The sequence below is a fragment of the Chelonia mydas genome, chromosome 19 (assembly GCF_015237465.2).
Source record: "Chelonia mydas isolate rCheMyd1 chromosome 19, rCheMyd1.pri.v2, whole genome shotgun sequence".
Classification (NCBI taxonomy): domain Eukaryota; kingdom Metazoa; phylum Chordata; order Testudines; family Cheloniidae; genus Chelonia; species Chelonia mydas.
This window is the reverse complement of record NC_051259.2, coordinates 3,199,162-3,218,543: the sequence shown is the minus strand read 5'-3', so window position 1 is coordinate 3,218,543 and position 19,382 is coordinate 3,199,162. Positions and strand designations below refer to the sequence as shown.

The window sequence follows — 19,382 nt, the reverse complement described above, 5'->3', positions numbered from 1 at the left end:
AAATGGACTTTCCACAATAATGAACGGTCAAAAGAAAACGCACACTTTTGGTCACAGCAATCACAGAAGTTAATGTTCCTCACTTCATTTTCTTCGTGGGAAGGTTAGAGGAGAGCTAGGTCTGCTTGCTGTCACTACTTTGAGAGCTGATGACTTAAACAGAAGGAGAGCTTTTGAGTGCCATCCCATGTTGTATGTTACTTGAGGGTAGACCTATGCTGCTCCCTGAAACCCTTTGGCTTTGTCCAGGAAGCTGATGGGACAGTTGCATGGCCCATTTTTCACTGGTCTGGGTCTTGTAATGCTGTCTTACGTTAAACTTTGGCCTTTTCCTGCATTATATTTCTTATTTTTATTCTCTTACAATCGCTTTACCTCTTCCCCATGAAGTATGAGATGATATATTTAAGGTCCTGAGAAGGCTGTTTGCTCTTCCGTTATTATTGCATCACCTCCTTTGTTGTTCTACCCAGTGTATATATACAAATGTAAAGAGCATATGCATTTTAACTGTGCTATAATAGCACCAAGTAGTAACTTCACCACATAGTTTAAGCATTGTGTTCAGTTTCTAAACTGTATTGTTTCTTTTACAGGACCCGTCGGGGCACAGCCCCTTCTCATGGTGCCCAGACGTCCCGGCTATGGCACCATGGGCAAACCTATTAAATTGCTGGCCAACTGCTTCCAAGTTGAAATCCCAAAGATTGATGTCTACCTCTATGAGGTGGATATTAAACCAGATAAGTGTCCTCGCAGGGTGAACAGGTAAGTTGGTCACAGAAGTTGTAATTTAATCTAAACTATATTGAAATCTTTAAGCAACATAAGATCCTAGCGAAGTAATTAGAACTATAAAGTTATTTCACAGTATCTTATTTTAAGAGATGTCAGTGACTTCTAATCAAGATATCTTCCACTGTATGCTCTCTCAAGTTTAGCGAATAGGAATTTGTTCCCAAATGTGTCTGTCTGAGTTATTTATAATATGTCTCCCAGTGGTATTGGGATGGTATGGTATCTTGCAGAATCAAAGTAAATAAAATAGTTGGAATATATTGTGCTGGCTAATAATATCAAAGGCAAATAGTAATTTTTTTCCAGAAATCATTGAGTTTTAAATGAAATAGGCAAGATTTCTCACACATTTCTCAGTGCGCAATTAACCAGGAGTAAAGGATGAAAGATTCGATCCTACATGCATATCTTAAGCCTAATTTATTTTAAATGCAGTATTAGAGATTTACAGTAAACTATAATGCTATGATGCCAGCTTCTTTTTTCATGTCTAAATTTCTGCTCTTGTTCACCCGGTTTAGTGTAGCTGAGTTAAGTAGAATTCAGTCTGAACTACAGACGAATCAGCTTAACTTCAATACCCGGAAGGATAATGGAGCAAATAATTAAACAATCAATTTGCAGGCATCTAGAAGATAAGGTGTTAAGTAACAGTCAGCAGGGATCTGTCAAGAACAAATCATGTCAAATCAACCTAATAGCTTTTTTTGACAGGGTAACAAGCCTTGTGGATGGGGTGGGAGAGGGAGAAGTGGTAGATGTGGTATATATTGACTTTAGTAAGGCTTTTGATACTGTCTCGCATGACCTTGTCATAAACAAACTAGGGAAATGCAACCTAGATCAGGGATTCCCACGACAAATTTTTTTGGTGGCCTCAGAGTGCAGTCACCAACTTTTGCTGGTGGCTCCTCTGACAATTTTTCCTAAAATACTTAATTGCCTTTAGGAAAAACAAATAAATATGCACATATACATGTCCAAATCATTGTAATGTATTTATGTAGGATGTTGCAGACTCAATAATAAAAATGTGTTTATTCTTTACTGGACCTAAACAGAATAGAAACAAATAATGTGCTTTGCATGTTCTTGTCTTTTTCGTTTACTTTTTTTCGACTTCCTAGCTAGTCTGTTTCTGTGACAAGTGATATTTCTGTGTTTCTTAATATCACTTTTCACAGCAGCAGACTAGCTAGCTGGGAGGCAATGAAAAATGATATTAACAAACATACAAATATTACTTTTCCCAGAAACAGACTTATTCAGCCCTGGCAAGGTGGGGGACAAATTTAAGCCCTGGGTGGGGAGGAAGACAGCTGGGGGCCAGAGGGGATGAGGAACTGGGGGAGGCAGTGGGTGTCTGGGGGGATGGATGGGGAACTGGGGGAGGCAGGGAGTGCCTGGGGGGATGGGAGTTTGAGCCTGTGGCCAGCACCTGCTGCCGCATGGCTGGAGCCCAAAGACCAGCAGCAAGAGCATCTGGCAAGGGCACAGAGCATGCGGCTGGCACCCACCACCGTGGGGCTGGGGCTGGATCCTGTGGCCAGAGCCCAAAATCCTGTGGCTCAGGATGGAGCCCGTCACCACGTGGCCCACGCCCAGGGCCAGAGGAGGCAGTGGGGGCCCTGGGCAATGGGGAAGTGGTGGTGGTGAGCGCGGGGCCAGAGCCAGCGCCCCTGGGAAGGTGGGAACTCACACTGACTGACTGCTCCTCTGGTATTTGTGACTGTAGAGGGGGCAGGGCACAACCCCTGCTGGTGATCCTGGGAGAGGGGCCTCTTCTTTGCCCTCCTTCCTCAGTCACTGGCCAGAAAGCTATGGTCGCACAAGAATCACTTGGTGGTTGCATTTGAGAAACACTGGCCTAGATGGAGCTACTATGAGGTGGGGTGCCAAATTGGCTGGAAGACTGTTTCCAGAGAGTAGTTTTCAGTGGTTCACAGTCAGTCTGGAAGGGCATAATGAGTGGGGTACCTCAGGGATCAGTTCTGGGTTCTGTTCTCCAATATCTGCATCAGTGATTTAGATCAGTGGTTCCCGAACTGGGGGTTCGCAGAACGTTACAGGGCGTTGGCCAGAAAAATTTCACTAATGGCGGCCAGAGGACCCTGGGCATTGGAGGCAGCAGGTGGGACCCGATTGCAGGACAGACAGCCCGAGCCCCAGGGAGAGAGGAGCAGGGCAGTTCAGCCCGAGCCCTTCCCCATGAGCGGGGGAGCCGGCCGCCTGAACCCCAGCACTCCACACGGATCTGGCAGCCTAAGCCCCAGGGAGAGCGGGGCCAGGCAGATGGGGCTGGCAGCCCAAGCCCTGCCCCCATCGGTGGAGGAGCCGGCCGCCCGAACCCCAGCCCTCCTCCTGGGGCTGGCAGCCTGAGCCCCAGGGAGAGCGGGGCCGGGCAGTTGGGGCTGGCAGCCTGAGCCCCGGCGGTCAGCGGGACCTGCAGCCCAAGCTCAGTGGAGCTCAGTTGACTGGGGCGGTCAACGGGGTCCAGCAGCAGGAGCCCCACGGAGTGCAGAGGAAATTTAAACTTAAATCCCTTGAAATATTCATTTTTAGGAGGGGGTTCATGAGATTTCACAATTTAGCGAAAGGGGTTCGCGGGCTGTTAAAGTTTGGAAACCACTGATTTAACTAATGGCATAGAGCGTACGCGCTTAAAGTTTGTGAATAATACCAAGCTGAGAGGGGTTGCAAGTGCTTTGGAGGATAGGATTAAAATTCAAAATCATCTGGACAATCCGGAGAAATCGTCTGAAGTAAATAATCATAATGGATCACAAGCTAAATTTGAGTCAACAGTATAACAGTGTTGCAAAAAAAGCAAACATCATTCTGGGATGTATGAGCAGTAGTGTTGTAAACAAGACACAAGAAGTAATTCTTCTGCTGTACTCTGTGCTGATTAGGCCTCAACTAGAGTATTGTGTCCAGTGGTACCATATTTCAGGGAAAGACGTGGAGAAAGTCAAGAGAAGAGCAACAAAAAATGGTTAAAGGTCTAGAAAACATGACCTATGAGGGAAGATTGAAAAAAAACTGTGTTTGTTTTTCTGGAGAAGAGAAGACCTATGGGAGGAGAGCTGTGGGGGGAATGACATAGCAGTTTTCAAGTAAATAAAAGGTTGTTACAAGGAGGAGGGAGAATTTTTTCTCATTAACCTCTGAGGATAGGACAAGAAGCAATGGGATTAAATTACAGCAAGGGCAGTTTAGGTTGGACATTAGGAAAAACTTCTTAACTGTCAGGGTAGTTAAGTACTGGAATAAATTGCTTAGGGATGTTAGAGATTTTTAAGAGCAGGTTAGACAAACACCTGTCAGATGGTCTAGATCAGTGGTTCTCAAACTGTGAGTCAGGACCCCAAAGTGGGTCGCAACTCCATTTTAATGGGGTCGCCGGGGCTGGCTTAGACTTGCTGGGGCCCGGGGCTGAAGCTGAAGCCTGAATCCCACCACCTGGGGCTGAAGCTGAAGCCTAAGGGCTTCAGCCATGGGCATCAGGGCTCAAGTTACAGGCCCCCTGCCTTGCGCTGAAGGCCTGGGGCTTGGGCTCCCCCACCACCTGCCCAGGGTGGTGGGACTCAGGCTTTAGTCCCCTTTCCTGGGGTTATGTAGTAATTTTTGTTGGCAAAAGGGAGTCACAGTGCAATGAAGTTTGAGAACCCCTGATCTAGGGGTCCTACTTTGTGTGCCTAGAGTGCAGGGGACAGGACTAGAAGATCTATTGAGGTCCCTTTAATAGGCAGCAGGTTTAAAACAAACAAACGAAAGGAAGTATTTCTTCACACAACACAGTGTCAACCTTTGGAACTCCTTGCCAGAGAATGTTGTGAAGTCGAAGACTATAACAGGGTTCAAAAAAGAACTAGATAAATTCATGGAGGATAGGTCCATCAATGGCTGTTAGCTAAGATGGGCAAGGATGGTGTCCCTAGCCTCTGTTTGCCAGAAGCTGGGAATGGGCGACGGGATGGATCACTTGATGATTCCCTGTTCTGTTCATTCCCTCTGAAGCACCTAGTATTAGCCACTGTCAAAAGACAGGATACTGGGCTAGATGGATCTTTGGTCTGACCCAATATGGCCATTTTTATGTTCTTACATTATGGTCTTCCAGTCCTACAATTCTATTATTCTTCCCTGGTGTGTCTCAGGTCCTTTCTCTTTCTCTTCCCCCCTCTCATCAAAACACCAGTAGCCCTTTGTTTTCCTAATACTTACAGCATGATTGGGTCAATTAAATCCCTTGGTGGTCTGCTTACTTTTCTAGGTTTGTGGTTAAATAGGAAAACTTTTATGTCTGCTGCTGTTCTAGAACAAGAATTCATCTAATGTCAGCTGTGATTTTTGTCTTCGTTTTTGCCAGGGCCATTCTGAACTGAACCCAAGGGTGAACTATAATCAAGCTGTAGTTGATATTCAGCATGATCTTGACTCAGCCATAGCTCACTTTTTCTTTATGTAGAAACTGAAAGACCCATAAGCAGGATATAGTTAGGTTTTGTCTTGGTTCAGAAAGGTCAAACTGTACTGACTCCTGTTACATAAATTTGGTATACGTCACAAGCAGAGTTTGTTCATCTGTTATAATAGGGCTATCCTAAAATATTGAATTATAAATATAAAATTCTATCCCATTCTGCAGTTGTAGTCTATAGATAAAGATGAGTCTTGTTTCTTGGTCACTGCTGACTTAATTTCAGATTTTAGAGTCAAATTTGAAACAAGGAATGTGGTATTAAATTATTCCATGTAATCTGCATGTCAGGCATGCAGTGTAATATTACACTGCATCCTTCCGAAAACTCATTTGTGTGCTTTGTGCAGGTTGCGTGTGTTATAGGTGAAGCTGGCAGCAACATCTATAGTTAAGATAGTCTAACTTTCCATTTATAAGACCCATCTTCAGTTGCTTTTAACTTTGCCAAACTCTAGGGCTGAAATTTTCCGTGCCAAATCTCTGCCCCAGCTGAATAATTTTTAAATTTTCAGCTCTTCCTAAAATGAGATTTGGCCAAAAAAAATCCTTGTTAAATTCTTACCTTTGAGATACTGACACCTACATACTCTTTGAAGTAGGTACTTGATCTTTGACAAGGAGGGCGCTCTGGGCTCAGAGGAGTTGACTTTTGCTGTGCATATAAAAATCTACCCTATTAGGATGTTACAGGTCTCCCAGAAATTGACACTTGAACATGCTCTGAGGTTTGTTAAAATCTAGCATCTAAATTATCTGAAGAGTCCTTATGCCTTGAACATAGAGTAGGCAAGGATTGCAGAGGCTGAGCAGGACTTTCTCTGCAAATCTTCTCCTAGGTGCTGGGGGTCGTTGTGGTGCCAGGGGTAAAAAACGGTGAGAGGCCAGGGCAAGCTGCAGGAGAACATGCTAGGGGATATTGGTAGAAGGGTCTAACCACTCTCCTTTAGAGCCTGAAATTGAATCCAGGATTTCTGAGCATCTGTTCATACTCTGTCAATCAAATAGCTGTGGACCCATATGGTGGTCAATGTGGGTCCACGTGATGGAATTTTTTCACTTGTGATTTTGTAAAGTAGGAAACAGATTTTTTAAAAAAGTTAAATATGTCAAGGCTACGGAGGAAAGCAGACAGTATTTCAGTGCCAGAACCAAGGTTGCCTGTACAGCCTAACACATCCCAGTTGAGTGCTTGACTCTTGTAGCCTGGAAGTACTTTTAATGTAATTTGTTGTAAGCAATATTTAATTTGTATATTGTCCTTAATATCATGAGTTTTAGAGCAAAATACATCTCTATAGTTCAGAAGGAATTAGATTGGTCCAAAATGTGCCAATAGAAAAGATGAATCATTTTATGATAACTTGTAAGGAAGATGAATAACTTCATATTTCCTGTCTGCTTCCTCTGAATTGAATAGTTCTGATGGAAAGAGAGTGAGATACTTTTTTCTTGGTGTGTCATGCAGTGCATTTTGCCAGTTGGCAAGATAGGTGGTTTCCACAATAATGAAGTAAAAGACCAATTTCTGCAGCCATGACATAATTAAAAAAAAGAAAGAGAAAAGCTTCTTCCCTCATGACTTCCTTGAGATTCAATGCTGTTTTTCATGTATCTACTGTAGATAACTTGTTGATTTTGCAGTTCTACCCCTCTTCCTGCTTTTGATCTGAGGTTCTGATAATCCTGATTGTCAGTATGTTTCAGATGAATATTTTTCAGCTTTGCAGTGTTGTTGTAGCCATCTTGGTTCCAGGATCTGAGTGTGACAAGGTAGCTGTGATAATATAGTCTATTCATCCAAGTTCTGTTGGTGAAAGAGACAAGCTTTTGAGCTCCACAGAGCTTTTAGGAGCGCTCTGTGGAGCTCAAAAACTTCTTTCACCAACAGAAGTTGGTCCAATAGACTATATTATCTCACCCATCTTGTCTCTCCAATATTTTTCAGCTGACAGTTAAGTGCTGCAGTTATGGCACCTTATAAATACTAAAGATGGTATTTCACCAAACGGGTTTATAATGGAAGAACCAACACTTGACAATCGGTTTGATGTGTAAGTTTACTCTTGTGATTTGCTGGTTATTAACATATAGCTTCATCAAATGAACAGTGTGATAGAATGATAATCTTCAAGATGCGGGAGAAATGTAAACTACTCTAGGCTGACTTTCTCTTAGGTTGATTTCAGATGGCTTCATAGGATTCTGTTACTGTGTTGTAACTGCCACTTTGCTAAAAGCTGTAAATGAGGGCTTCTGGAGTGCAAACTAATGGAGTGCCTTCATTATTTATCGCACTGATCTGATCTGGAGGAAAGTACCCAACAAAACACTAACTGTTGGGAAGCTTTTCTTTCAGTTGCCGCAGTACAAGTGCTGAAGTCTCTTGAGAGAACCACATCAAAGAGAGTGCAACAGCTCACGGTGTGTCTAGTTAATTATCTCACTTAAAAGGTGGGAAATTTTACAAAACTCTGAGTATCACACATGACTTGAAATAAACGATTGGGGAGTAATATCAAAGTAGAGCACTTCCAAAAACCAGGAGCCCACCACCTTTCATATTCCCATTTGCTTTTTTATTGTGGTCTCATGTATTAAAGTATGGTTACAATGCTGTAGGTAAGGGTTTGTGAGAACTTCAATTAATCTTTTATTGATTATGCACTATAATTAGGTGCTATGAGTTTTTAAAGTAGTCTCAGGCGACGACAGAGTTTGTCAGAATATTTGGTTTGGCTATTTAACATGTCTTTGTGATGATAGGTAGAGCTGATAGACACTTCCAATAAGAAGACCTTGTTTTCAGTTGCTTGTAACTTTGTCAGACTTTGGCAAATTCAGGCTGAAATCTTTCATACTGGGTGCCTCCCTTGAGTAAATTTTAGGAAAACTTTGGCCAAAATGTTTTATTCAATTGCGTATGCTAAAAAAAATGTTGCAGCCTTTTCTTTGAAATGCTCTAGCTTTGGAGCCGGGATTTGAAATTTGCCAAGGGGGGATAGCTTTTGTGTCAGGAATGTGCCTTTTGCTGTCTTCGTAAAAAATCCACTCAAAGTTGACCTTTGAAAATCGCAGTTCGCACATTCTGAGTAGAGACATCCTAGAGCTTAACAGCTAAAATCTTCAAAGGTTATCCTCACTGAGCATACTCAAGCCTCTCACAGCTTCTAGTGTTGACAAGACTCCACCTGTCATCCCCACATGGCTACTCCAGCACACAGCTATGGGGGCTCAGAAAGACTTCACCTGTAATGGCTACTCCCAGCAGTTTTGGGCCAGGCACCAGAATTGAGAGCATAGAACCGTGCAACACTCCCCTCTGCTTCCACTGACTCCCCCACTGCTGGCACCCAGGCAGCATGGAGGAGGAAGCCATTAGATTAGAATGCAGAGGGAACAAAAGTTGAATGGGGGAGAGAGAGAGAAGTAGATAGGGACAGTGTCTGATGAACTGGAATTTGGGGGCGGGAGGAGAAACTGAGAATTGGAGGAGGGAGAGTGGGTCCAGTTGGGCAAGGGGCTGTGTGGAAAATATAGTATAGGATCATGTTATTAAAGACTGTCATGCATGTCCACAAGGGGGCTGAATTAAGGTTGCACAAACAGTCTTAATTCTGGCATTTCCTAATGTTTGCGTTTGCATCCTTAATGCTCTTTTAATGCCGTTTTTTGTGTATAATAGTAAATCAGAGTTTGGGGGAGGATTATAAATAGTTGATAATATGGACTAATTTTTTGTGTGTTTATATTTTTGGTCTCTGATATTTATAGACTCTATTCTTGGTGAAGTTGGAATAGTTCAGATGTTTGCCACCCATGACTTCTTAATTATCGCTAAAACTAAGCTGCAACTGGTTAGTCCTCAACATTTTGTAAACTTTTAAGTACCAGTATAAGTGTTTGCTACTTTACATATTAAAATACAGTCCCTCTGTTCCAGGCAATTTTCTGGGTACATTCAGTGACATCTAGCATTTTATGAAGGTCTCAGTCACTGTGTATGGATTGAGCTGTGGTAAATTTTAGAGTGTTTGCAAAATGTTTTGAGGAGCGATTTGAAGGCAAGGAGGCTGCTTGGCTAACAAGAAGGGCATACTTTTCCACGTGTAAAAGTCACTGTAGTAAAAGTTGCAAACACAGGTAGAGAAATAGTAATGTTGTGTATTGGGTTCAGCTCCACAAACCTGTATTTGTTTGATATCCACTTGAATCCAGCCCATGTTTTCTTATGGCTTAAATAATAAAATACCAGTTTAATTTTTATTAAGATCTTAATTTACAGTAGCACTGTAAAGTTCATGTCCCTAAAATATTTTTATCTGGTCACATCATTTAAACGTTTCCTTGAAATGCTCTTGTACTCTGAAATATTATTTTTAAGTGGGTACTGAATGGATTTCTTTTTTATCTATGATTTCCATCTGTCTGCAAATAAATAGATGCTATTGACTGGTCCTTCAAACCTTCCTTGTTATCTGAAAATCAAGTTCATCCATTAGCCATAACTTGGCTTAACTAGTGCATTAAAGGTGTAATTAAGGTGTAGTTAGGGGTCCATCTCTGTATACCTGCATGAAGTTTCTGCATTTGGAATCTAGTTAAAAATTCTGCTGGTGTGTGAGCCTGTAAAAAAAAATCTCACTTTCCTTCAGCTGCATTGGCTCTTTATTACTTTCTGTATGAATAATGCACTGATTTTGTCACTAAAGTGAGCACATGTGACTCCAGTACATACAAGCAGCAACTCTGACTATGAAGATACCTTTTATAGTCAAATTAGACTATAATCCTATTTGAAAGACTCAAGAAGTTTTATATTTTAAATTGCATGATCAAATTAAATACTAACAGTTACTGTGATTCCTACTGCAAATGACAGCATGAAATCTGGTATCTTTGTTGAAATCCTGCATGTGCTAAGTAGATTTGTTTATAGTAGGTTACACTAAACTTGCTGTCTGTTTAAAAACATCACCAGCTGTGTGTGTGTAAAAAAATATGTATATATATAAATGTGGCAGGTATTAACTAAAAACACAATTGTTGAAATCTTTAATATACAGTAAGTACTACAGATTGCTGTAATGAGCCCAATAAAGGGGGCATTGTGTCTGCAGAACAAATGAGTGGCCAGAGAATGTTCTGCTGCCTGGGTAGGCAGACGGGCAGCTACGACTTGCACTACGTGAGAGTTAATGCAACACCAAAATGCCTTTTCCTTTGAAGAAGTGTTTTTGGAAATAGACTTCCTGGTCTCTTGCAGGCTGTCTCTAGTATTTTGAATGAGAGTATATAAACTGTAGTGTAATGTTCCTCTTCTGTTTCCCTTCTCACTTCTCTTTGCTGAATTCTTCCATAAGTCTTCCCTATTGAGTTAACCAGTGCTGGTTTTTGAAGACCACAGTACAGATAAGTTCAATGGAGCAAAGCTGCAGTTAGAAAGCTAGAAGTTAGAAGCTGCATCCGACGAAGTGAGCTGTAGCTCACGAAAGCTCATGCTCAGATAAATTGCTTAGTCTCTAAGGTGCCACAAGTACTCCTTTTCTTTTTGCGAATACAGACTAACACGGCTGTTACTCTGAAACCAGTTAGAAACTGTTAGATTAGACATAGCTCTGTTAGTAAAAGGGTATAGAAGCTGTCTCCCTCTTTTCCCGCTTCTCCCCACCTTCTTTATCTTTCTCGTTCAGCTCTTGTCACAGGTTGCAAACTGGAATTTATTGAAACATTGGCATTGCGTAGTTTATAGTCTGTGTTGTATGTTGGAGATAGTGTAGGGAGAGTGGCAGTGCACCAAAGTGTAGGGAGGGGTTTTCAGACAAGAGGGACTTGATTGTGGTGTGCAAGAAGAATCCTTAGTAATAGGACACTAAAAAGGTCTTGTTACAGTGCAAGTGTGTGCACATTTCTAGTTTTTTTGTTTAAGATTTGAGTCTGTTACAAAATCCTCAAAATGGAGAGAATTGCAGATTGGATAACATTTTAATTTTATTGGCCTAGGAAACAGTATTGTTTTGGGAAATTTAACTGCTGTTACTAATTTTGTTTAAAAAGGAAGCAAAGTGTTTGTCATTTTATGGAAATACTTTGGGTTAACATTATGCATTCAGGAAGGATCATATAAGTAAACTTTTCTGTTTGGGAACAAAAAATGCAAATTAAGTATTTTCTCCCACTCTCTATTGTAATTTAAGAATGGGAACGATTAGTATGCTATAGCTAACAAAAATCCTGATTCTTAGCAGAGTAAGAAGCAGCTGCAAGGCCATTGAGAAGATAAGTTGGTTTTTGTTTCTTGCAGTTTTTGTGGGTTTTTTGTAACATTTGATGCCAGCTCTAGTCAGATAGATTGCAAAAGAGGGAAAGTCCCTGGACTCCTTATGTACCTACCTGAATCTATTACAACTTGTGTGAGGGGTTAAAAGAATGTGGAAATTCCGTGTTGGTGGCTTTCTTGTAGTATTCAGTGGCTGTATTAGGTTATTGTATTTTTTTATTTATTAATCTTAACCGCTGTTAAAGAAAGTCACAATAAACCATAATCCTACTCAATTTTTGTTACTTGTAATCTTGGCTTTGGGTGGGATTAAAATGTAGGGATTTAAAAACATTTAAGAATTTTTAAAAGGCCAACATTCTTGGGTATTTTTAATACTGAAGCAGCCTGGAGAAGACAGTAACCAACTCCTTTTTGCAGATTGATGTATAGATTAACAAATCTTTAGGATGAACTAAAACATTCAAAATTGTATGGTTTTCAGGAGTGAGCATAACCACCAGTTGTAAGGTTAAGCATGTACATTTTCCATAGTTCCAGTTTGAGTGCTTGAAGGTAAGCTGCTTCCAATGTGTTTGTAGCATAGTGGGGCATCAGTCCTGTATGAGGCTTTGGGGTACTATGGCAATACAAATAAATGATTCGTAAGCAACTGTATTGCTGGTGGTATTGCATATCCTTCAGCATTTCATTATTCAGTATTTTGTCTGAATTTCTTGAACTACTTTATGGAATATCAGTCAAGTGCGAATCAGTTAATTTTCTCTAAATAAACTTACTGAAAACTGCTTGAAGAAAGTGTGTGAAAAATATGAAGGCAGTTGTTCTCAGTGATACAATCTTTCATGACTATTTAATTGTAGATATTTCTGTTCTCTTACAACTGTGCCTTTTTTAGGGAGGTGGTGGACTCCATGGTGCAGCATTTTAAAGTGACAATATTTGGGGACCGGAGACCAGTTTATGATGGGAAGAGAAGCCTTTATACAGCCAATCCACTCCCTGTAGCAACCACTGGGGTAAGACATATTGGTACTTTTCCGTTGTTACACACAGCTTGTCAGAAAAGCAAGAATATCTTTCTAAAAATATTAGCTTCAGAAATAATTGAAAATACACTAGGGTATCTGAAATGCAATAAGAACCTCCCTAATATACACCTTGATGATCCATAAACCCCATAATATACAGAAAGTAATAGTCTTTACCATCTTCTCAGTAAATATTTAATAGTATTTGATATTTTTCTGCGCTGAGATCTCATATTAAATACTCAGTTTTACAACATATACTATATAGTATACTTGTACTCAAACTTTAGCAACCTGAGGACCCCCATTTGAATTTCAAATTTTTCTTGGCCCCTCAAACACCCTGTTCAGCCCCAGGCCCTGCCCCCACTCCACCCCTTCCTCCAGGACCCCACCCCATCTCTTCTCGTCCCGGTCCACCTCTCCTCCTCCTCTTCCCTGCCAATATACCCAGATGTACAGACATTCTTTTCCCAACCTATGTATTATATAATTTTTTAACATTAGTTTTAATAAAATTTTTAAACAGTCACAAATAGGCTTTCAAGTTAAAATTCTCTTAAGATAATGAGTTCACACTTTGTGGCTAGACTGATAATACATGAACATATGGATCACATATTTAAGGCGACGTATGCAGCTTGTTGCATCCAGTTTCCTGGGTTTATCCACTCTCAGCCCAATCCAAAACCTTGGCTTGTAATCATTTTTGAATCTGTGTTTAATCAGTGTGTTTCAACAGACATGATCACAAACCATGTTCAGAAATAGTGATATAGGCTGCCAGGGGCAAAGAGGAACAAGGGTCGTCTACAGCATGTTTATAGCTGCAGTAGCCTAAAAGTTTAAAATAAAAACATTTCTCTTCTCTTTCCCCTCCCTTCTGCGGGGCAGGGAAATAATGCTGCAGTGTGTGATAGCTGTGCTGGCAGACTGAGAGAACCATTCTTTTTGAGCAGTTGCTTACACAACTCAAAACATTAAGTGTTGACAGGATCTTGTTCTCTGCTATTAGTTATTTTATAGGCTAAATCCAAGAGCTGCTGCAAAGTGTCATCATCACTTTAAACTTCCTTCCACCCACTTTATATGATTCTTCCTCCTTATCTCAGATCTCCCCTTCTACTTTCCCACACCTGCCAAATAAAAGAAAAATGTTCCTTCTCCCCAGTTTTGACTTCAGATTGTGGATAGGTGGGACAAACATAGGCTAACTGTCTGAAAGAGAAAATGGCACCATTTGTAGTCAAGAGCTCTATTTGTATCTCATTTGCCTTTTAAATAGCTCTTGTGTTCTGCTTCTCCATTCCCTTCAACAGGTAGATTTGGATGTAACATTACCAGGAGAAGGTGGAAAAGATCGTCCCTTCAAGGTGTCAATAAAGTTTGTTTCTCGGGTGAGCTGGCACTTGCTGCATGAAGTTTTGACAGGAAGAACCTTGCCTGAGCCTCTGGAACTAGACAAACCAATCAGCACTAACCCTGTTCATGCTGTCGATGTGGTGCTACGACACCTACCCTCCATGAAGTAGGTTCTCTCATCTTCGTTCCCTCTCTCCCATTAGCTTTTTTTAAACTTTGGGGTGAAGTCCATTCATATTTCTGCACAAACATAGCAGGAAGAAATCAATTAAGCCATTCCCTACACACAATAGGTCTTACTGATGGGCCTGGGGAGATTCCTGGTCTGAGTCAATTGAAGCTAATATTATCTGAGTGTGAATATTTGTGCAGGAAGGTCAGACCCAGAACAGGTAATATCAAAGACTTTCCACAGTGGATTATTCAAGACAGTATCTTCCCCCAAAAAACTGTTAAAGACCATGAGACACTTGAAGATCCAAAACAAAGAAATTTGTTTAAGAAATCTGAAACAAAGTAATAAGGGTTACAATATACTGTAGCACTGCATCTTTTGTGTACTCCAGTTTAGCAGTGGCTCCACGTAACTTGTAATGTGCCTTATCTGAAAGCATGAGCCTTTTTAATTCATTGACATTTCACAAAACTGCAACTTCATGTTTTGGATAAACAGTTGAGATAAGTTTTCTTTAACAGTATCTGTTTTCCTCGTCTCAGAATTCTGAAATTTCAAAGGAGGCTAGTGTAATTTTGATATACATTTTGCTTTATTCATGTACTGGAGGTTACTTTTATCTTTTAAAGTTTGAGTATTGGTTTGAGGCACAAGGGCAGTTTTCTCTTATAGAGGTTGAAATGAAATACATTGGTGAAATGTATCTGTAACTTGCCAAAATGATCTTGTCTCTTTATGGAACTAAAATCCTTCAACTGTCCTGAATTGTAAAGAAACATGAAAGCTAATGGCCTTGACACTAATATGATCCGTCCAAATGGTTGTATTCTCAGAGGTTGTTACACAACTATTGTTCATCTTAAATGCCAACATAACTTTCCAAATTCTTTGCTTACACCAAGTTTTGGATAATAGAAAGTGAATTAGTGAACTGGACTAAAAACACATCATTTTGGTAAAACATACCCACTTTCATGCTAGCGCAAAAGGATATCTGAAAGACTGGAGCCAATATACACCAGACACTATTCTGTAGAAGCACCTTGCCAGTCAGCATTTGTGCTGCAGTCAAGATCGTGCTTTACTGAAAGGATGATTTAATTTCAGATCTTTAACATTTATTTTTTAATTTGGTCTAAATATCATAAATAGCTGTCACTTAAAAAAATTGTAATGCTTTCTTTGACTAAAATTAAAAATACCACTATAGAAACAGCAACATACAGAATAATGTTAATTTAGTCTCAAAATCATAGCTATATTTTGTAAAATGTGACTTTCTGGTACTGATATACATCAATATCCATACAATAATTTATGAGGTGGAATAATAATCCTTGTTATATAAGGCTTTTAAAATACTCTTATGGAAGGCAGTAGTATATACAGATGGCTACTCTTTTCTTTTTTTAAATAGGTATACCCCTGTGGGCCGCTCCTTTTTCTCAGCTCCAGAGGGCTATGATCACCCGTTGGGAGGGGGCAGGGAAGTATGGTTTGGATTCCATCAGTCTGTTCGGCCTGCCATGTGGAAAATGATGCTTAATATTGATGGTAAGTAAATGATTTGTGTATAATAGAGGTATGGAATGGAGAAGGTTACCTTTTAAGAATAAAAATGTCTGTGCTGTTAACTAGTTGACTGATGAAACTCAGATATGCACTACAGAATAGTACATTTTGTTTGTGGGAATAGTTTTCAAAACTTGTGGAACAAAAGCATTTCCCACAATTAAATCATCAGCTCCCAAATTTAACTTTTCTCTCTCTGCTATAAATTAAGAAATTAAGCTTAAAGTAAATAGCTAATTTCAAGTATTCTTGCATATACTCTAGAAAAATACAAAAATTAATCTCTTGTCTATTTAGTTGCTTTATTTAAATTTAGAGTTGCTACAAGATACATAACCAGATTTGCTATTACATGAAAAGCTATTTCTAAAAGTAAATGGCTCAGTTTGAAGATTCTGAAGCCTTTTATTGTAAAATCGTTACATAGAGTACAAATTATTTATCTGATTGAAGATTATATTTTCAATATTGTGACTTGGCTATAAGACTTCCTTTATGGTTGTGTGTTTATCATTATAAATATAAAAAATTACTACCAGGCTTAGTTCCTTTGCAGTGGGCTTAATTCAGTCTTCTGGCTTTTTCTTGCAAAGAATTTAGAAGTCCTAGTATTTGTATTTCTGGATTTGTCATCAAAGTGTAAACACTTGGCCAAAAGCTAGTTTGTCCTAATCAAGAAACAAAAAGTGTGTTAATTAAGATATATGACATGTTTCCTCTGTGTAAGGGAGACTATCACCGGTACACGGGGAATGAGTTTCTGGAAAAGAATTGTCAGTACCTAGACAAAACACTTAAAGTATGTTACCTTACAAACTTCAGTACAAATACATGATTCAATAGTTGCTGTCAGGTTTGATGTATTCTATCTAATTAGATGAAGAAATCACAGTTGTTTGTTTATATTGAACTAGTTGAGATTGGCAGTTAAGCAGCACAGACTAAAGACCTAACAGAAGGCTTCAGAGAACAGTTGGTGTACTTTTCAGACGGAATATTCTACAGACTACAAGGAGATAAGCATTCATCTAAAGCATATGAATTTAAAGTGTTTTAATGGAACATGCTCTTTCTTTTTGAAGGGATCTGGCTGAAAATGGCTTGTGCTGCTTAATCTGCTTGAAATATTCTACCAACCTCTTGTGGCCATTGATCAGCATCTCATGCAAACATTTTAGTGTAGTCTTCAATGCTGAAGATTTGCCTTGATAATATCCCCCACACACTCTGAATTGCAGGTTTGACTATTGCAACTTAATTTTATATAGGGATGAAGCCACAGGCCTGAAAATGCTCTAAATAGTATAAAATTCATCAGCCCCTCTACTAAGCAATGGATGTCTCTGTACTGCGGATCCCAACTAGTTAGTGCAGTTCGGGGTCTGTCTCCTGATATTTAAAGCCTTCTGGGACTCTTACCTCTCAGGACAGCTACATTCAGTTGGAACTATGACATTGTGACCAATAGGGAAAGATTCATGAGTGCGGGAGACAAAACTGTAATAGGATCTGGACTGAGATTGTGGAACTGTTTGTCTTAGAGAGTACTCTGTACCCCAAGACTAGTGCTGTTAGTTTTCTAATAGTTTTAAGTTTTTCGCTTCTTAATAGCCACACATCATGTAAACTTTTGACTCCGTTAGTTAGGTGCTGCAGTAATTTAAAACAGCAGCTTTATTTCTTACACTTTAATTATGATGATACTGCTTTCATCAAAGCAATATTCATATGATAATGATAGTGTTAAATAGGCTTTATCAAAAGATTGCAACAAAGTTAAATTAATTTTCCCAACTATGCACACACAAATTAAAAATCCGAGAAAAGATACTCTATTACAGCCAGATGTGGATTGTTGGAGTTATGAGCTGAGACTGAAGCTGGTACCATTTTTTGGGCAGTCAGGAGTGCCACAGGTGTTCCATTAGGTTGGAGGCCAGGTCACTTTGATTGATGGTGTTTCTTTCTTTCCCATTAGCAAGATTAGCAAAGGATGCAATAAATGAATGGGCAGAAACCATATTTAGAGTAGGTGGGGTGCAGAGTTAAAATCCAAGAGACCCTGAGGCTAGGTAGACTTGAAAGCCACTAGATGTGCAATGTAGAGCAGAAAATAGCAAAAGAGGGGCGGACACCAAGAAACAAGTTGACAAAAGCCACATCCTCATGGTGCGACTTTGAGTTTTATATATTTTTCAACATATTATGACATTGAAATAGGGGACAGCTTGCTCCGTACTTTTGTAACCATTATGTCTTGCTCATGTGCTTCAGAGACAGAAATGAAATACATAATTGTTGCAGCTGAGGATATATTGATACTCCTTATTTCTGCAGGTTTAGGGAACATGTGACAACTTTCATATCTGGTCATGCTTACTGCACAATTATTTTCTCATGGATAGTAAAAGTAAACAAGACAAACGGATCCATTTCTGTAATTTCCATTTAATTCAGAGAGTTTTGCATTTTTTAAGGAGTGCAGGATCAAAAATATTCTACCAATCAGCAAATCATACCCAGGTTTTTCAGTTAAATGGCCCACTTGTAACACAAGAATATTTCTGACTGTAAAGGTCATTAATGATTGGTCCAAGCCAGTGGTTTTCAACCTTATTTTGTTTGTGAACCCCTAAAAAATTTCAAATGGAACTGCGGACCCCTTTGGAAATCTTAGACACAGTTTGAAACCCCCAGGGGTCCACAGACCACAGGTTGAAAACCACTGGTCCAAGCAAAGTTATTGCATTGTTCACATTAGCTGACATCTTTCTGAATTTCTAGCTATTGAATAACTAAGACTTACTACCAAAAATGCAATTATTTCAAAAGAGAAATGCAATGACTCAATGCTTGGAGTCTAAAGCACATCATAATTCTCTCTTACAGTTGTTGACATATAGGAGCAGCTGATATTCTTTAATACCAAGCCAAGTATTGTTTAAGTCAAGCTATGTGCAATGCCTGCCTTAGTGCAGTAATTAAAATAGGGCAGAGAATTCTGAGGTTTCATAGTAGAAATACTGAAGTCTGTGCTCTTGCATACTGAACTTCTTGGAAAATGAGCAATAAAAAATTGATCCTTTTCTTTTCTCATGTATGGTAGTAGCTACAGAAGTAAAAAGAGGGGTAGTTCTTTGTAAATCCAGTGTACCCAACCAAAACTATACCTTTTAAAGCAGTTAATTCTGTTGTTGCTATTGGTTGAAAAGCAAAGTTAAATTAAAATTATTTGAGTTTTATGCTATTACAAGTAAATCCTCAACAGTATGTATGCTGCATATTGAGGAGAGACTAGTTTGTTTTTTGGTTTTTGCTGTAAAGAAAATAGTCTTAATCCTCACTGACACTGAGTCTTGCCTCTTGTTGCTTTTTGTAAAGTAAGCTTTCCCCATCACTGCCGAATAAGGTCTTGTTAACCAGAAGGTTTGTTGTGTTTATCTTCTTGGTAGAAGTTACTCGGTTCTAGAGAAGATTTACAGTGGATGTGCAACAGACTATCACATTAAAGTGAAATTCCTAAATAGAAATAATTTTGGTGTTTAACAGATTATGGGAAAATGACTTTGCTAATTTGGTTTGAGACAAGATTAAATCTACAGTCAAATTATTGGAGTTTGTTTTGATCACTTACTGCATACAAGGTGCTCTGCAAAATATCTGTTCCTATCAGTTTCACAA

At 39.5% G+C, this 19,382-nt stretch overlaps 1 protein-coding gene across 2 annotated transcripts in view; it reads left to right on the top strand.

The window, feature by feature from the left end:
• The window catches only part of LOC102940824 (argonaute RISC catalytic component 3), a 65,062-nt gene that overhangs the window by 14,854 nt on the left and 30,826 nt on the right, over window positions 1-19,382 (top strand). For both annotated transcript variants that reach the window (XM_037881781.2, XM_037881780.2), the window contains exons 2-5: window positions 597-768; window positions 12,460-12,580; window positions 13,912-14,120; window positions 15,547-15,683. In XM_037881781.2, the coding sequence (XP_037737709.1) occupies window positions 597-768; window positions 12,460-12,580; window positions 13,912-14,120; window positions 15,547-15,683 (639 nt within the window). The remainder of the gene's footprint in view (window positions 1-596; window positions 769-12,459; window positions 12,581-13,911; window positions 14,121-15,546; window positions 15,684-19,382) is intronic.